Source organism: Benincasa hispida, chromosome 2, assembly GCF_009727055.1.
Source record: "Benincasa hispida cultivar B227 chromosome 2, ASM972705v1, whole genome shotgun sequence".
In the NCBI taxonomy this organism is placed as follows: domain Eukaryota; kingdom Viridiplantae; phylum Streptophyta; class Magnoliopsida; order Cucurbitales; family Cucurbitaceae; genus Benincasa; species Benincasa hispida.
In genome coordinates, this window is record NC_052350.1 from 9,866,224 (window position 1) to 9,878,427 (window position 12,204).

Genomic DNA, 12,204 nt, shown 5'->3' on the forward strand with positions numbered 1-12,204 from the left:
GAAGTATAGGTATAAAAGAAATATAGCCATTCTTTTTTATGAAAGTCTTTAGCTATAACAACTGGGTATTGTACTTCTCAATAATGTTGTCAGTCTTCAGTTTTTTTCTTAAAAATCCATTTACTCCCTATTGATTTACTTTGAGGTAAATCAACCAATACTCAATATCATTTTGTAAAATGAATTCTAGCTCACTATTGGTAGCTTCTTTTCAATAAGGTGTATCAAGAGATGATACAACTTCTTGAAAAGTCTGAAGCTCACCTTATATCATATAAGTTATGAAATCAAGTCCAAAATGTTAGAATTTATGTTCTAAATCTCGTAGTTTGTATTATATGGGTCTGTCTCTATTTCTAATTCTTTTTAATCCCTTGAATGTAGCATTTGACTTGGTGAATGGAGAGGAACTTCTTGGCTTTTGGCGTGGTTTAATACTTCCATGGTATTTTTGACAGGTTTGAGTTAAAATACTTTGACCCTTTTTGGTCTTTGTTGAGCCTCTCTCCGGTTTGAGTCCACGGGGAGGTGTGACACATGAAGATTTTGAAGGCCACAAGGGAACAATAGGTGCAGGTGACTTGCAAGGGATGTTTGCAGGTAGAGGAATTGTACATTTAGAAATACCTGCAACCCAAGGTACCGAAAAAAGGGCCTCAAGCTATGCCTTGTACTCTTTTCAACTTGTATTTATATTTTAACTGAACCATTTTTTTCCTTAAAGAAAAACTAAACCCGTTTTATATAGAAAAGGAATTTAAAATTCTTAAGTCTAACATCTACAAGAAATAAATAGTATTTGTATTATATAGATTTAATGTTTTAGGACCTTGTAAACCATATTCAGTGCTTGCTTATTGAAAACTTCCCATCTACGATAATTCGAGTGGAATAACTCTAGTGACTGCCACAAGACGCAGGAACTCACCAAAGACTATTATTCCTCTATCTAATATTTCTCTAATTCTCTGTAACGAGAAGCTGCTAACATGAGTGGGAGATGAGATCTTACCTCGTGATAGTGCAAAAGGTACTAGTAAGTGGAATAAATATCACATACGTTTGAAAGAATTCCTCTTTTTAATTATGTATTTCCTTGGTTTTTCATTTTGTACTTCCACTTGTTGTACGGTTTCTGTGTTCAACTCTGTTGTCCAAGGTGGAGACTCAGTTTTGTAGTGATCTGAAAGTTCATCGAGCAAAACTTGTTGTATACAGTTTCTTTGTAAAAACTTTACCAACTTTGTATTTAGTTCCTTTGTAAAACATTATCGACTTTATCACATTATATATGAAATTTTTGTTTATGATTCTGGTTGAATATGAGAACTGCTTACTGAGTCTTGCAACATTTAGTTTCATTCGTTACTATTGGGAATGTGACCAAAGTCCCACATTGGTTAGATAAGAGAAGGATCGTGGGTATATAAGTGGGAATGACTATCTCCATTGATATGAGGCCTTTTGGGTGAAACAAAAAACAAAACATCTAATTACTTTAGTATAATTACAAGTTTGCAAGTGCTTGGTAGCTAATTTTATATGTAATAGTGATTCAATATGAGAATTGCTTGTTGGGTTTTTGCAATAGTTGTTTGCATTTGCTAGCTAATTTTATATAAATGATTCAATATGAGAATTGCTAAGTTCTTTTGTAAGTGTTGTTTGGGAGAATTGAGACATTTTGTTTAGTTGTGTGAAGTCGATATACATATATTAATGAAAATTTACAGAGTTGTGTAGTTGGTTTTGAGATGTATTAGTTAATTTTGTGTAACATACAACTTTAGGAACTATTAGTTATATATAGTTGTGATTCAATTTTTTTTTTTTTTCAAATTGGCATAGTTGACGAGTAAAAACGGTCAACAAAAGTGTATAGTTGACATCCAAAAATCAACAATAAAATATATGTTCGTAGACAATAAAATAATTTTCTTGACACGCAAAAAACATCAATAAAAAGAGTTTTCATGACGTTTTTAAAAAATATTTGGACAAAAAGTTTCAACATTATTGTACTTTGACGTTCAAAAAATTTCAATTAAATGATTTTTCTTGACGATTTTTCCATATAGATGATGGACAAAAAACATCAAAGTACTCTTTCTTGATGGCCAAAACTGTCAAGAAGGGGTTCTACTGTCAAGAAAACCAGTTTTCTTGATGGTCAGATTTTCTTAATATTGGCTTTCTTGACTTTTTTTTGTCATCAAAGTAGACATTTTTTTGACATTTTTTGTCCGTCAACAAAGGCTAAATTTATACTAGTGTCTAGTTATCCTTTCAACTTTTAAAAATGTAATTACATTTTACTTTTATCTTCTAACACTAAAATAATTTTGCACAATGTGACAATAAATCGAGCACAAATATTTTCAAATATTTAGGCTTCATTTGGTAATCATTTTGTTTTTTGTTTTTGGTTTTTTGAAAATTAAGCATATTTCCTCTCCATTTTTACTACGATTTGCATTTTTCTTATATACAATAGTTGAATTTTTAGTCAAATTTAAAAAACAAAAACAAGTTTTTAAAAACTGTTATTATTATTATTATTATTATTATTATTATTTATTTTACAAGTTTTAACTTAGCTTTTTAAACCACTGGTAAAAAGTAGATAACCAAACGGAGAAATTTAGAGATAGAAGTAGTGTCTATAAGTTTAATTCTAAAAAACAAAAAACAGAAACAAAATGATTACTAAATGGGACCTTACTAATTTATTTTATAGTGAAAACATTTAGAGGGGGAGAAATCTAGAGAGATAAATGGTGGAAATTTAGTAGGATTTCTCAACATACAATGAGATCAAAGGAAACTTAAATACAAGGATTAAAATGGGCCAAATGGAACTTCTTTTTAGGTAGGGCCCAATGGACTTTTACATATAAAATAAACCCAACTAAATAATAGAGGAATTGGAGCGTATGGCAAAATTTAAGATTTCGTTATGAAAAATGGCAAAATCGCCAATGAATAAGATTTATGGCAACTCACGTAACATGCACATGACCACAAATTTCTAAATCCCTTATTTGCCCTTGTTTGATTCGTAGTAGTTATTGTTGATAAAACTATAAATACTAGGTAATTGTAGAATAAAAAACAGGGTCAAGTTAGACCAAAATCAAAACTATTCTTGGGCAATAGAAAACTCATAAAGCCTTATTAGATTGGTCGACTCTGCCACCTACGTTAACAGGTCAAGAAAGGGAAGATATGAAACTTACAACCTATGGAACTTAAGTTCTTAATCTTAGTGACAGCATCTTGAGACAGGTGATCGATCAAGACACGACTTACAAGATATGGGTCAAGTTGGAAGGTTTCTTTGCCACTAAGGATCTCCCAAACAAGATGCTCTTAAGGAAAAAATTCTTCACTTTTAAGATGGATTCTGTTAAACCACTGTCAAACAATTTGGATGAGTTTAAAAGGATAGTTTATGAGTTCAAGAGCCTTAGCGAAAAGATTGGCGATGAGAATGAAGCCTTTGTCTTGTTGAACTCTCTACCCGAGACCTATAAGGAGGTAAAGAATGCCTTGAAATATGGCAGAGAGTCAGTTACCATTGATGCCATTATTTCAGCATTGAGAACTAGAGAGTTGGAGCTTCAGTCAATAAAAAAGGAACAGCCTGGTGCAGAAGGGAAGTAGAATCAGTCTAAAGTGACTAAAAATCAGTCTGATGAAGAGTATAAACCCTAAACCAAGATGAGATGTAATTACTGCAAGAAGAAAGAACACTTAATGAGGGATTGCTACAGTTTAAAATGGAAAAAAATAGGAAAAAGAGAAGGATCAGAAAGGAGAATAACCAGAAGCTTCAGTGATTGAAGGGTCTTACTTCTATTTTGATGCCTTAGCCTCTACTAGAAACAAAACCAACCAAATAAGTCATCTTGGGAAATATGACTAGGTACTTGACTTTAGTTGTACCTATCATATGACACCTTTCAGACTTTGGTTTAGTACCTACAAGGATGTGGATGGAGAATCTGTGTACATGGGGAACAATGAAGTCATCAAAATCAAAGGGGTTGGTTCAGTACCTTTAAAGCTAAAGGATGGATCAATCAAGCTTCTCAGAAATGTGAGACATGTACCTTTACTCAAGAGAAATTTGATATCTTTGGGTATGCTCGACTCCATTGTGTGTAAGTGTAGAGGAAAAGATGGAATCCTAGAGGTGATTAAGGATTCTAAGGTAGTGTTGGTTGGTGAAAGGGTCAATGACCTCTATATAGTAAGAGGAGTAGAGATGATGACTAGTGCCTACACTGTTTCAACAACAAGCTTGACAGAGGCAGACTTGTGGCACAAAAGACTATCCCATATCAGTGAAAAGGGATGCAAGCACTGTCTAAATAAGGTGTACTGTCCAAAGGGATCAGTGAGCATCTTTCCTTGTAGGAATACTGTATTTTAGGGAAAGCAACCAGACAAAGCTTCACAAAATCTCAACATACCACCAAAGAAACATTGGATTATGTTTATTTTGACCTATGGGGACCATCTCCTACACCAAGCCTTAGTGGCTCAAGGTATTTTCTAACCTTTATAGATGACTTTTCTAGGAAAAGCTGGATAAACTTTCTTAAAACTAAGGACCAAGTTTTTGGGAAGTTTAAAGAATGAAAAGCTATGATAGAAACATAAACATCTAAAAGGTTAAAATACTTTAGAACCAACAATGGGCTTGAGTTTTGCAATGAAGACTTTGACAAATACTGTAGTGAGGATGGTATATCTAGGTGTAGAACTGTGAGGTATACACCTCAACAGAATGGGGTTGCTGAGAGGTTAAACGGAACTATAATGGAAATGGTAAGATGTTTGCTTTCTGATGCTATCCTAAGTGAAAACTATTGGGCAGAAGCTGTAGCCTACATAGTGTATACCTTGAATAGATGCCCTCACACATCCCTAGAGTTGCTTACCCCTGAGGAGATGTGGACTAATCATCCTCCTAATTTAGACAATCTTAAGGTTTTTGGGTGTGTAGGAGTTGTTCACTAAAATAAGGAAAGTTGAAAGCCAAAGCAGTTAAGTGCATGTTTGTAAGCTTTACAGAGAGTGTCAAAGGATATAAAATATGACATCCAGTAGAGAGGAAGTTCATAATTAGCAGAGACGTCACATTTAGAGAAGATGAGATGTTTATGCAAAAGAAGAAAAGACTTGAGGATGAAGGTGAATAATCTACCACATAAATTTAGGTGGAGTTACCTACTGAGCAACCAACAGAATCTAACCTACCTAGTGACACAGGAGAAGTTAAGGAAGACGTAAAGTAACAAGAGGTGACTGTTAATGAGCAGCCAGACTTGAGTCAGTATGTCTTAGCTAGGGATGGACAAAGGAGAACCATTACCCCTCCAGCTAGTTATACTAAAATGAACTATATGAATTTGGTTCTAAATGTTGTTGTGGCTTCTACTAACCAAGAACCAGCAACCTTTGAAGAAGCAACAAGTTGTACTGATGCAAGGGATTGGATAGAAGCTATGAATGAGGAAATGCATTCACTAAATGTGAATGATACTTGGTCTTTAGTTCCTTTACCTAATGGTTATAAACCAGTTGCCTCTAAATGAGTTTTCAAACTTAAGGAATGTGCATCTTGTGATAAGAAATCTAGGTATAAGGCAAAGTTAGTTGCAAAGGGATTTACTCAAAGAGAAGGAACAGAATACTTAGAAATTTTCTCTCTAGTTGTCAAACAAATCTCCATAAGACTTCTCTTATCCTTGGTTGCTCAAAATAACTTAGAATTGTATCAACTAGATGTGAAAACTGCCTTCCTTCATGGACATCTAGAAGAGACAATCTATATGATGCAATCTAAGGGATTTGAAGTTAAAGAAAAAGAAAATCTCTATTGTTTACTCAATAAGTCGATATACGGGTTAAAACAACCACCTAGGTGTTGATATAGAAGGTTCAATGACTATATTTCTAGCATTAGATTCAAAAGAAGTTCATTTGACATATGTGTTTATGTAAATACAGGTTTCTACAAGGACAAGGTTTACCTACTCATATATGTGGATGATATGTTACTGGCAGATAGGTCCAAGGAAGATCTAACCTCTTAAAAAGAGAGTTTGATATGAGGGACTTAGGAGAAGCAAGCAAGATCCTAGGAATTGAAATCCTAAAGAACAAGGAGGATTTTGTTTTAAGCATCAATCAGTTTAACTATTGTGAGAAGATCCTAAAAAAGTTCAATATGAATGATGCTAACCATTTAAGCTTGCCTATTGCTTAGCACTTCAAATTATCCTCAGGCAACTCTCCTAAAGATTCTAACTAAGAATATAAAAAACAGATGTCAGTTATACCCTATAGTCAGCCAGTCGGAAGCCTAATGTATTTAATGATTTCTACCATACCTGATCTCTCATATTCAACTAACCTTGTTAGTAGATATATGTCTAACCTAGGTAAGAGACACTGAGAGGCTACTAAATGGATCCTAAGATACTTAGTTTGGTCTAAAAACTCAAGACTAGTCTACCAAAAATCAGCTAAACCAAAATTAGAATTATATGGATATGTGGATGCTGACTATGCTGGTGATTTGGAAAAAATGAGGTCCATAACAGGTTACCTATTCCTTTATGGTCTTAATCTAATCAGCTAAAAGCAACCATACAACCTATAGTAACTTTATCTACAATAGAAGCTGAGTATATGGCTTTAACAGAAGCAATTAAAGAGGCATTGTGGCATAAGGGATTGCTCAAAGACTTCAGAATAGATCAAACAGTGGTAAAACTCTATTGTGACAACCAAAGTGCTATCTATTTATCCTAAAATCCACAATACCACTCTAGAACTAAGCACATTGATATAAAGTATCATTTCATCAGAGACAAAGTAGAGACGGGGGAAATAGAAATCTTAAAGGTTCACACATCAGAGAATGTAGCTGACATGTTGACAAAGCAAGTTTCGAAACTTAAATTGGTCAAATGTCTAGAACAGGTTGGTTTCGAACTTCTAGACACAGGGTAGTCAGAATGGTCAGAATCAGGAAGATCAGAAGATTGCAAGGCATTAGAGTCAAGGTGGAGAATTTGAAGAAACTGTGACTCAAATACCTCAGCTAGTTTAGTTTCTAAGTAAATTTATCTTGTAATGGTCTGTTGGTATATGTTATAAATACCATTGATCAGAAAAAAAAAAGTAGTTCATAATTTCTATTTTTCTATGAACGAAACAAGTTATAAGCAATCTTCAAAGTGAAAAGAATGTGAATCTTCCCGTGGATGTAGGCATATTGGACGAACCACATAATCCTGTGTGTTTCTTCTTCTTCTTCTCTGGATCTTCTTCTTTCTATCGACATCAATCTTTTTGTAAATCGCGTAAACATAATCTTGTTATCAAATCATATCGATTTCAGAGTATCGAGTTGAATCGCGCATCGATTTCTTCTATTGAGTAGCATCGAGTCAGACATTTTTATCTTCGAGTTGTTTCGAGTAAAGATCAAAACTCACGGAGTAGAGTCGAGTATAGATCAACACTCATCGTGTTCCATCGAGCAAAGAACAGAAACTCGTTGAGGATAGGAGATTTTCATCGAGTATCGAGTAGAAACTAATCGAGTATCGAGTATCTAGCATCGAGGATTTGGTAGAGCCTTTCTCAATCATTTCTTCATCATCTCAGTTTGATCTTGAGTAATTGGTCTAGAAAAGATTAAATAACCCAACACTTGGCATCAATCCCTCTACATTGTATGATAAATGAAATCTCCAACAATCTTGTGAAAAAAGATAGAAACTCAATAATTCTTCATTAGTGGGAGAGAAGGTGTAGCCAATAGAAAGCATGATTGAATCATCATGTTATTTTTATTTTATTAATTAAAAAGAACAATATAAATAAGAAAAAAATGTCAGGTGGTGGTGAAGGAAGAAGAAGAGAGGGAGAGAGTAATCAATCTGTATTTTTTTTAAAAAAACTTTTTACAATACATTAATGATAAGAATTAAATAATTTGAACTAATTTTAAAGTAATAACAGTTTTGTATTTCAAAATAATTTCTCTAAACTAGTTAACCCAATTAGAATTAAATCATATTCAATTTCAACCTAAAAAAATCAAACCAATTCAATAAGATTTAAATCATCTTCAATTTAATTCATTCAATAAAGGTTTAAAAATCAAATACAAAATACAAAATAGAAAATAAAATCCAACAATTTAGAGAAAATAATTTAAATTCATTTAGATATAAACATTATTTATTAGTTATTTCATAGTCATCTAACTTATGCATCCCACTAAAAAGACCTTATTTAAACATTAATATTTTAAAATTACGGTTTAAAATTTATTTAAACAATATTCAAACTTCGAAGTGTGGTTTAAACTATCTCAGAATTGTCTATTATTTTAAAATTAAAGATTTCATTACATTTTTTTTTCTAACACCAAGATAATTTAGCACAATGTGAAAATAAATCGCACACAAATATTTTAAGACATTCATTTAGTAAGTTACTCTACAACAATTAACTAATTGAATTAAAATAATAAATTGATAAAATAAACTTAGCTCAATCGCTAGAGGTTTATCCTTCCATCTCACAATTGTTGGACTAAAAAGAAAAGAAGCTATTTTTTCTATAGTAGGAAAGAAAAAGTTTAGTGTTATATTTATTTAGTACCGATTAGTCTCAAATTTTGGTTCTAACTATTTTGAAACGTTAGGAAAAGTCAAAAATTAAATTACAACTTTTAAAAGAAGAATATGAACCTTTTATAAACAAGCCATATGGTTAAGGAGTACTAGAGATCGTTTCTTTCCATATATATATATATATATTCTTATTAATTTACTTATTCTAATCTTGAAAAAGAATTAGTAAGTCAGGGTGGTTTTAATTTTTTTAAAAAAAATAAGGGCATGTGGATTTGAAATTATTTCTAGAACTAAACTATGTGTTTGCATCAAGGACAAATTCAATGTCATTAGCTTATTCATGGAAATGTTATAAGTGTTGCTTCAGAAATTTAGAAAAAAATTTGTACAAACAAATTATTTGTTTGAAAGCATTAAAAAAAAAAAAAGTAAGAAATTAGGATTAAGATTCACTTATTTTGATTTATATATATAAAGAAAAGATTCATTTACTTAATCACAATATTTATTAACAAAATTAGAGGGGTGACATGTAATTAAGAAAATACTAATTTTTTCACCAAAATTAATTATTGGTCATAAGAAATCAGTAGGTGCACCCAAATATTCCAATCTGGCACAATCTTTAGCACCCTCATCATCTAACTCAACCCAATAATAATTATATTAAATAAGATATTGTACAATAAACGTCATTTACACGTGTCATCTCTAAACTAAATCAATAGAAAGATCGACATTTACACGTGTCATCTAAACTAAAAACAATAGAAAAATTATACAAATGACAAATTTCATCTGCTCCAAGTTGAATGATGACATGATGCAACAAACGATCACATCTACAAAATTATGGATTTGTGAAAATGGTGAATAAAAATAAAAATTATGAATTAAAATGTTTATGGAGAGCAAATTAAACTCACATGTAGAATATGCTATGAAAAAGTTGGACGACCACTCCAATACCATTCATTATCATAATTTAAATCTTTTTCTTCATTTGAAGGAGCCATATCATTGCATTGTTGAAGTTCCATCCCAAGTTCTTTTGTAAATAATGTATCTTCATCAATTAAATCGTCTTGATCAAGTGCTTTCTTTTGCATTGTTGGACTATAAGAAAAATTAAAATCTTTCTTTAAAGGCATTGTTAAGATTATAACAATTTCACATCTAAAAAATTAAAATCTTTCGAAATACAATTATAGAAAAAAATGAAGAAATTATCAATATACACAAATGAAAATAAGAATGCGTTATACGTACCATATTTCATGATCATAATTTGAATCTTTTTCTCCTTTTGAAAATTCCATATTGTTGAATATTTGTTGAAGTCTCGTGTGGATATCTTTTTTCAACATTACTATGTCAATTGGATTATATAGATCGTGTGATTCCATTCGCATTGTTGGACTATAAGAAAAATTAACATTTTTCTTTAGAACATTATTAATGAATAAACTCTTTTTATAGGCAACATATATATAAAAAGCGAAGTAATTTTAATATGAATCAAAGTAAAATTGTTTTACGTACCATTTACTAGTAGGCTCCACGTCATAACATTGGTTTCTCAATATCATTTCAGTTTGAATGTCTATATTCAAAGGTTGAATGATATCCTCCTGAATGTGAGGTGATTCCAAATTGTATCCATGCATAAGTTGTTGGATGTCATCTTCAGTAAATCGCTTCGTATTGACACAAAATTGGTTTTCAAAATTAATCTGATCAATGCAAAGTTCATTTTCTAAACGACCAACTACTTGTTCTTCCAATCTTCTGCGTTTGGGATTCGGATCATCATGTATTTTCATTCGTGTTGCAGTAGGTATTGGCCAATTGGGAAAAAATGATGTTTGTATTGCTGTGGATAATGCCCTTTTCTCTTTTTTCAAAATTTTGTTTCGAAGCTTACAAAGTACGAAGGAATCATGTACTACCCCTTTTGGTACAAAAGTAGGATGAAGGGTGTATTCATACATGATCCAAGAGTGATTATCATTAAGCTTCACTTTAGAGTTTTCATAGTGGAACCGTTTAACACTACCAATCAAGGCATTGTTGATGGAAGAAAACACCATATTAGCCTTGTTCTCACCACTCCAAGTGGCCCCATTAGAGCCGACTTTTCTAATAACTCGAGACTTCTTCTTCTTGAGATTGGTGAAGAAGTAGATATCTTGACCATCAATCCCTCCACATCGTTGCCATATTTGAGAAGGTTCTTCATTATAAAGGTCGATGACTTGTAGCACAATTGGGGGAATGAAATCTCCAACAATCTTGTGAAAAAGATAGAAACTCAATAATTCTTCATCGGTGGGAGAGAAGGTGAAGCCAATAGGAAGCATGCTTGGATTTATCATCATGGATCTCTTGATTCTCAGGCAGTTGGAAGCTGCAAAGTAAAGAAAAAAAAATTATTGGTCTTCAAAAGAAAAGAAAAGAACGAACCCTAAATGTTTTTGGCGCCAATTGAAGGAAACTCTGTTTTGATTTTGACGGTTCATTTTCCTTTTTTATATTTTGTTTAAATAATACGTCAAAATTCGTAAATATATAGAGAATACAAAGCAACTTCGTTAAAAAATTCTTACCGTGGACTGGTGGCGTGGACGGTGGCGAGGGGTGGAGTTGTTTGGTGGACGGCAGCACTGGCGTCGTGGACGGCGGCGAGGGGGTGGCGTTGTTCGGTGGATGGCAGCAGCGTGAAGAAAAGGTAGCGGTGAAGGGAGAAACAGAGAGCTTTTCGGGTGTGGGAGGACTCGGGAGAGAAATTATTACTTGTGAGAAAAAGAGTTTGAAAATATTTGGCATTTAATTTCATACTTTCTTATTTATACCTTTTTTTCAGCTTACTTATCACGTCGACTTTATTTTTTATTTATTTATTTTTATTTTGAGACGAAGGCACATTAAGATTTAAGTTATACTTTTTCAATCCACAAATATATGATTAAACCAATAAAATCTATCCCCAATTTAATTCAATCAAGATCTAATTTAATTTTAAAGTTAATTAAAAATTAAAAACCCAAAAATTTATAATATAATTTTTTTCTATGAATTTTCTATTATATAAATGTTTTTAAAATGTTAAAAATAAAAAATGAACGTGGTAAACAATTTTTAAAATATCTTCTTATTTTACACTTCATTTTCACATCAATTCTCATTTTTCATTTTAAGAAAATATATATAACTTAAAAGTCTTTTTAAACGGTCTAAATATTTAAAGCTAAAATTGTTTGAAAATATGAATAAATATACTTTTTAATAAAAATTTAGATAATGAGAACTCTTCCAAAGTGTACTTTTTTTTTTTTTTTTAATCACACAATCTTAATTGAATGATACATTCATCCTAATTCTCATCTCACCTTATATACTCACGTACTATAGTGTCTTTTCAGTGTCATGTGGTTCAAATTAGACTCACTTAATAACGTTCTCGTTTTTCATTTTCCGCTTCTTGTTCTTTGTTCTTTGTTTTCAATTTCTTATTTTTTATGAACTAAAATTAGGAATA

The 12,204-nt window shown here is 31.9% G+C and overlaps 2 protein-coding genes across 2 annotated transcripts; one reads left to right on the forward strand and one right to left on the reverse strand.

Annotated features, from left to right (window-relative positions):
- The first annotated feature begins 3,396 nt into the window (after window positions 1-3,396).
- Window positions 3,397-5,603, forward strand: LOC120071961. Its single transcript, XM_039024394.1, has 6 exons — window positions 3,397-3,659; window positions 3,967-4,054; window positions 4,169-4,378; window positions 4,420-4,550; window positions 4,692-4,995; window positions 5,328-5,603. Exons 1-6 carry the CDS (start codon window positions 3,397-3,399, stop codon window positions 5,601-5,603), a joined length of 1,272 nt encoding a protein of 423 aa, XP_038880322.1.
- Window positions 5,604-10,174: 4,571 nt separating this feature from the next.
- LOC120071962 (NAC domain-containing protein 96-like) lies at window positions 10,175-11,041 on the reverse strand. Its single transcript, XM_039024395.1, has one exon. It carries the CDS (start codon window positions 11,039-11,041, stop codon window positions 10,175-10,177), a length of 867 nt encoding a protein of 288 aa, XP_038880323.1.
- Between the last annotated feature and the right edge of the window lie 1,163 nt (window positions 11,042-12,204).

What these genes read in the sequence shown, in the direction of transcription:
- LOC120071961 (XM_039024394.1), top strand. Translation starts at nt 3,397, where the DNA reads ATGGATTCTGTTAAACCACTGTCAAACAATTTGGATGAGTTTAAAAGG. An exon ending in CAGCCTGGTGCAGAAGGGAA is followed by an intron (nt 3,660 to 3,966) that starts GTAGAATCAGTC and finishes GACACCTTTCAG; the next exon opens with ACTTTGGTTTAGTACCTACA. An exon ending in CCAAGCCTTAGTGGCTCAAG is followed by an intron (nt 4,551 to 4,691) that starts GTATTTTCTAAC and finishes AAAATACTTTAG; the next exon opens with AACCAACAATGGGCTTGAGT.
- LOC120071962 (XM_039024395.1), bottom strand. Translation starts at nt 11,041, where the DNA reads ATGATAAATCCAAGCATGCTTCCTATTGGCTTCACCTTCTCTCCCACC.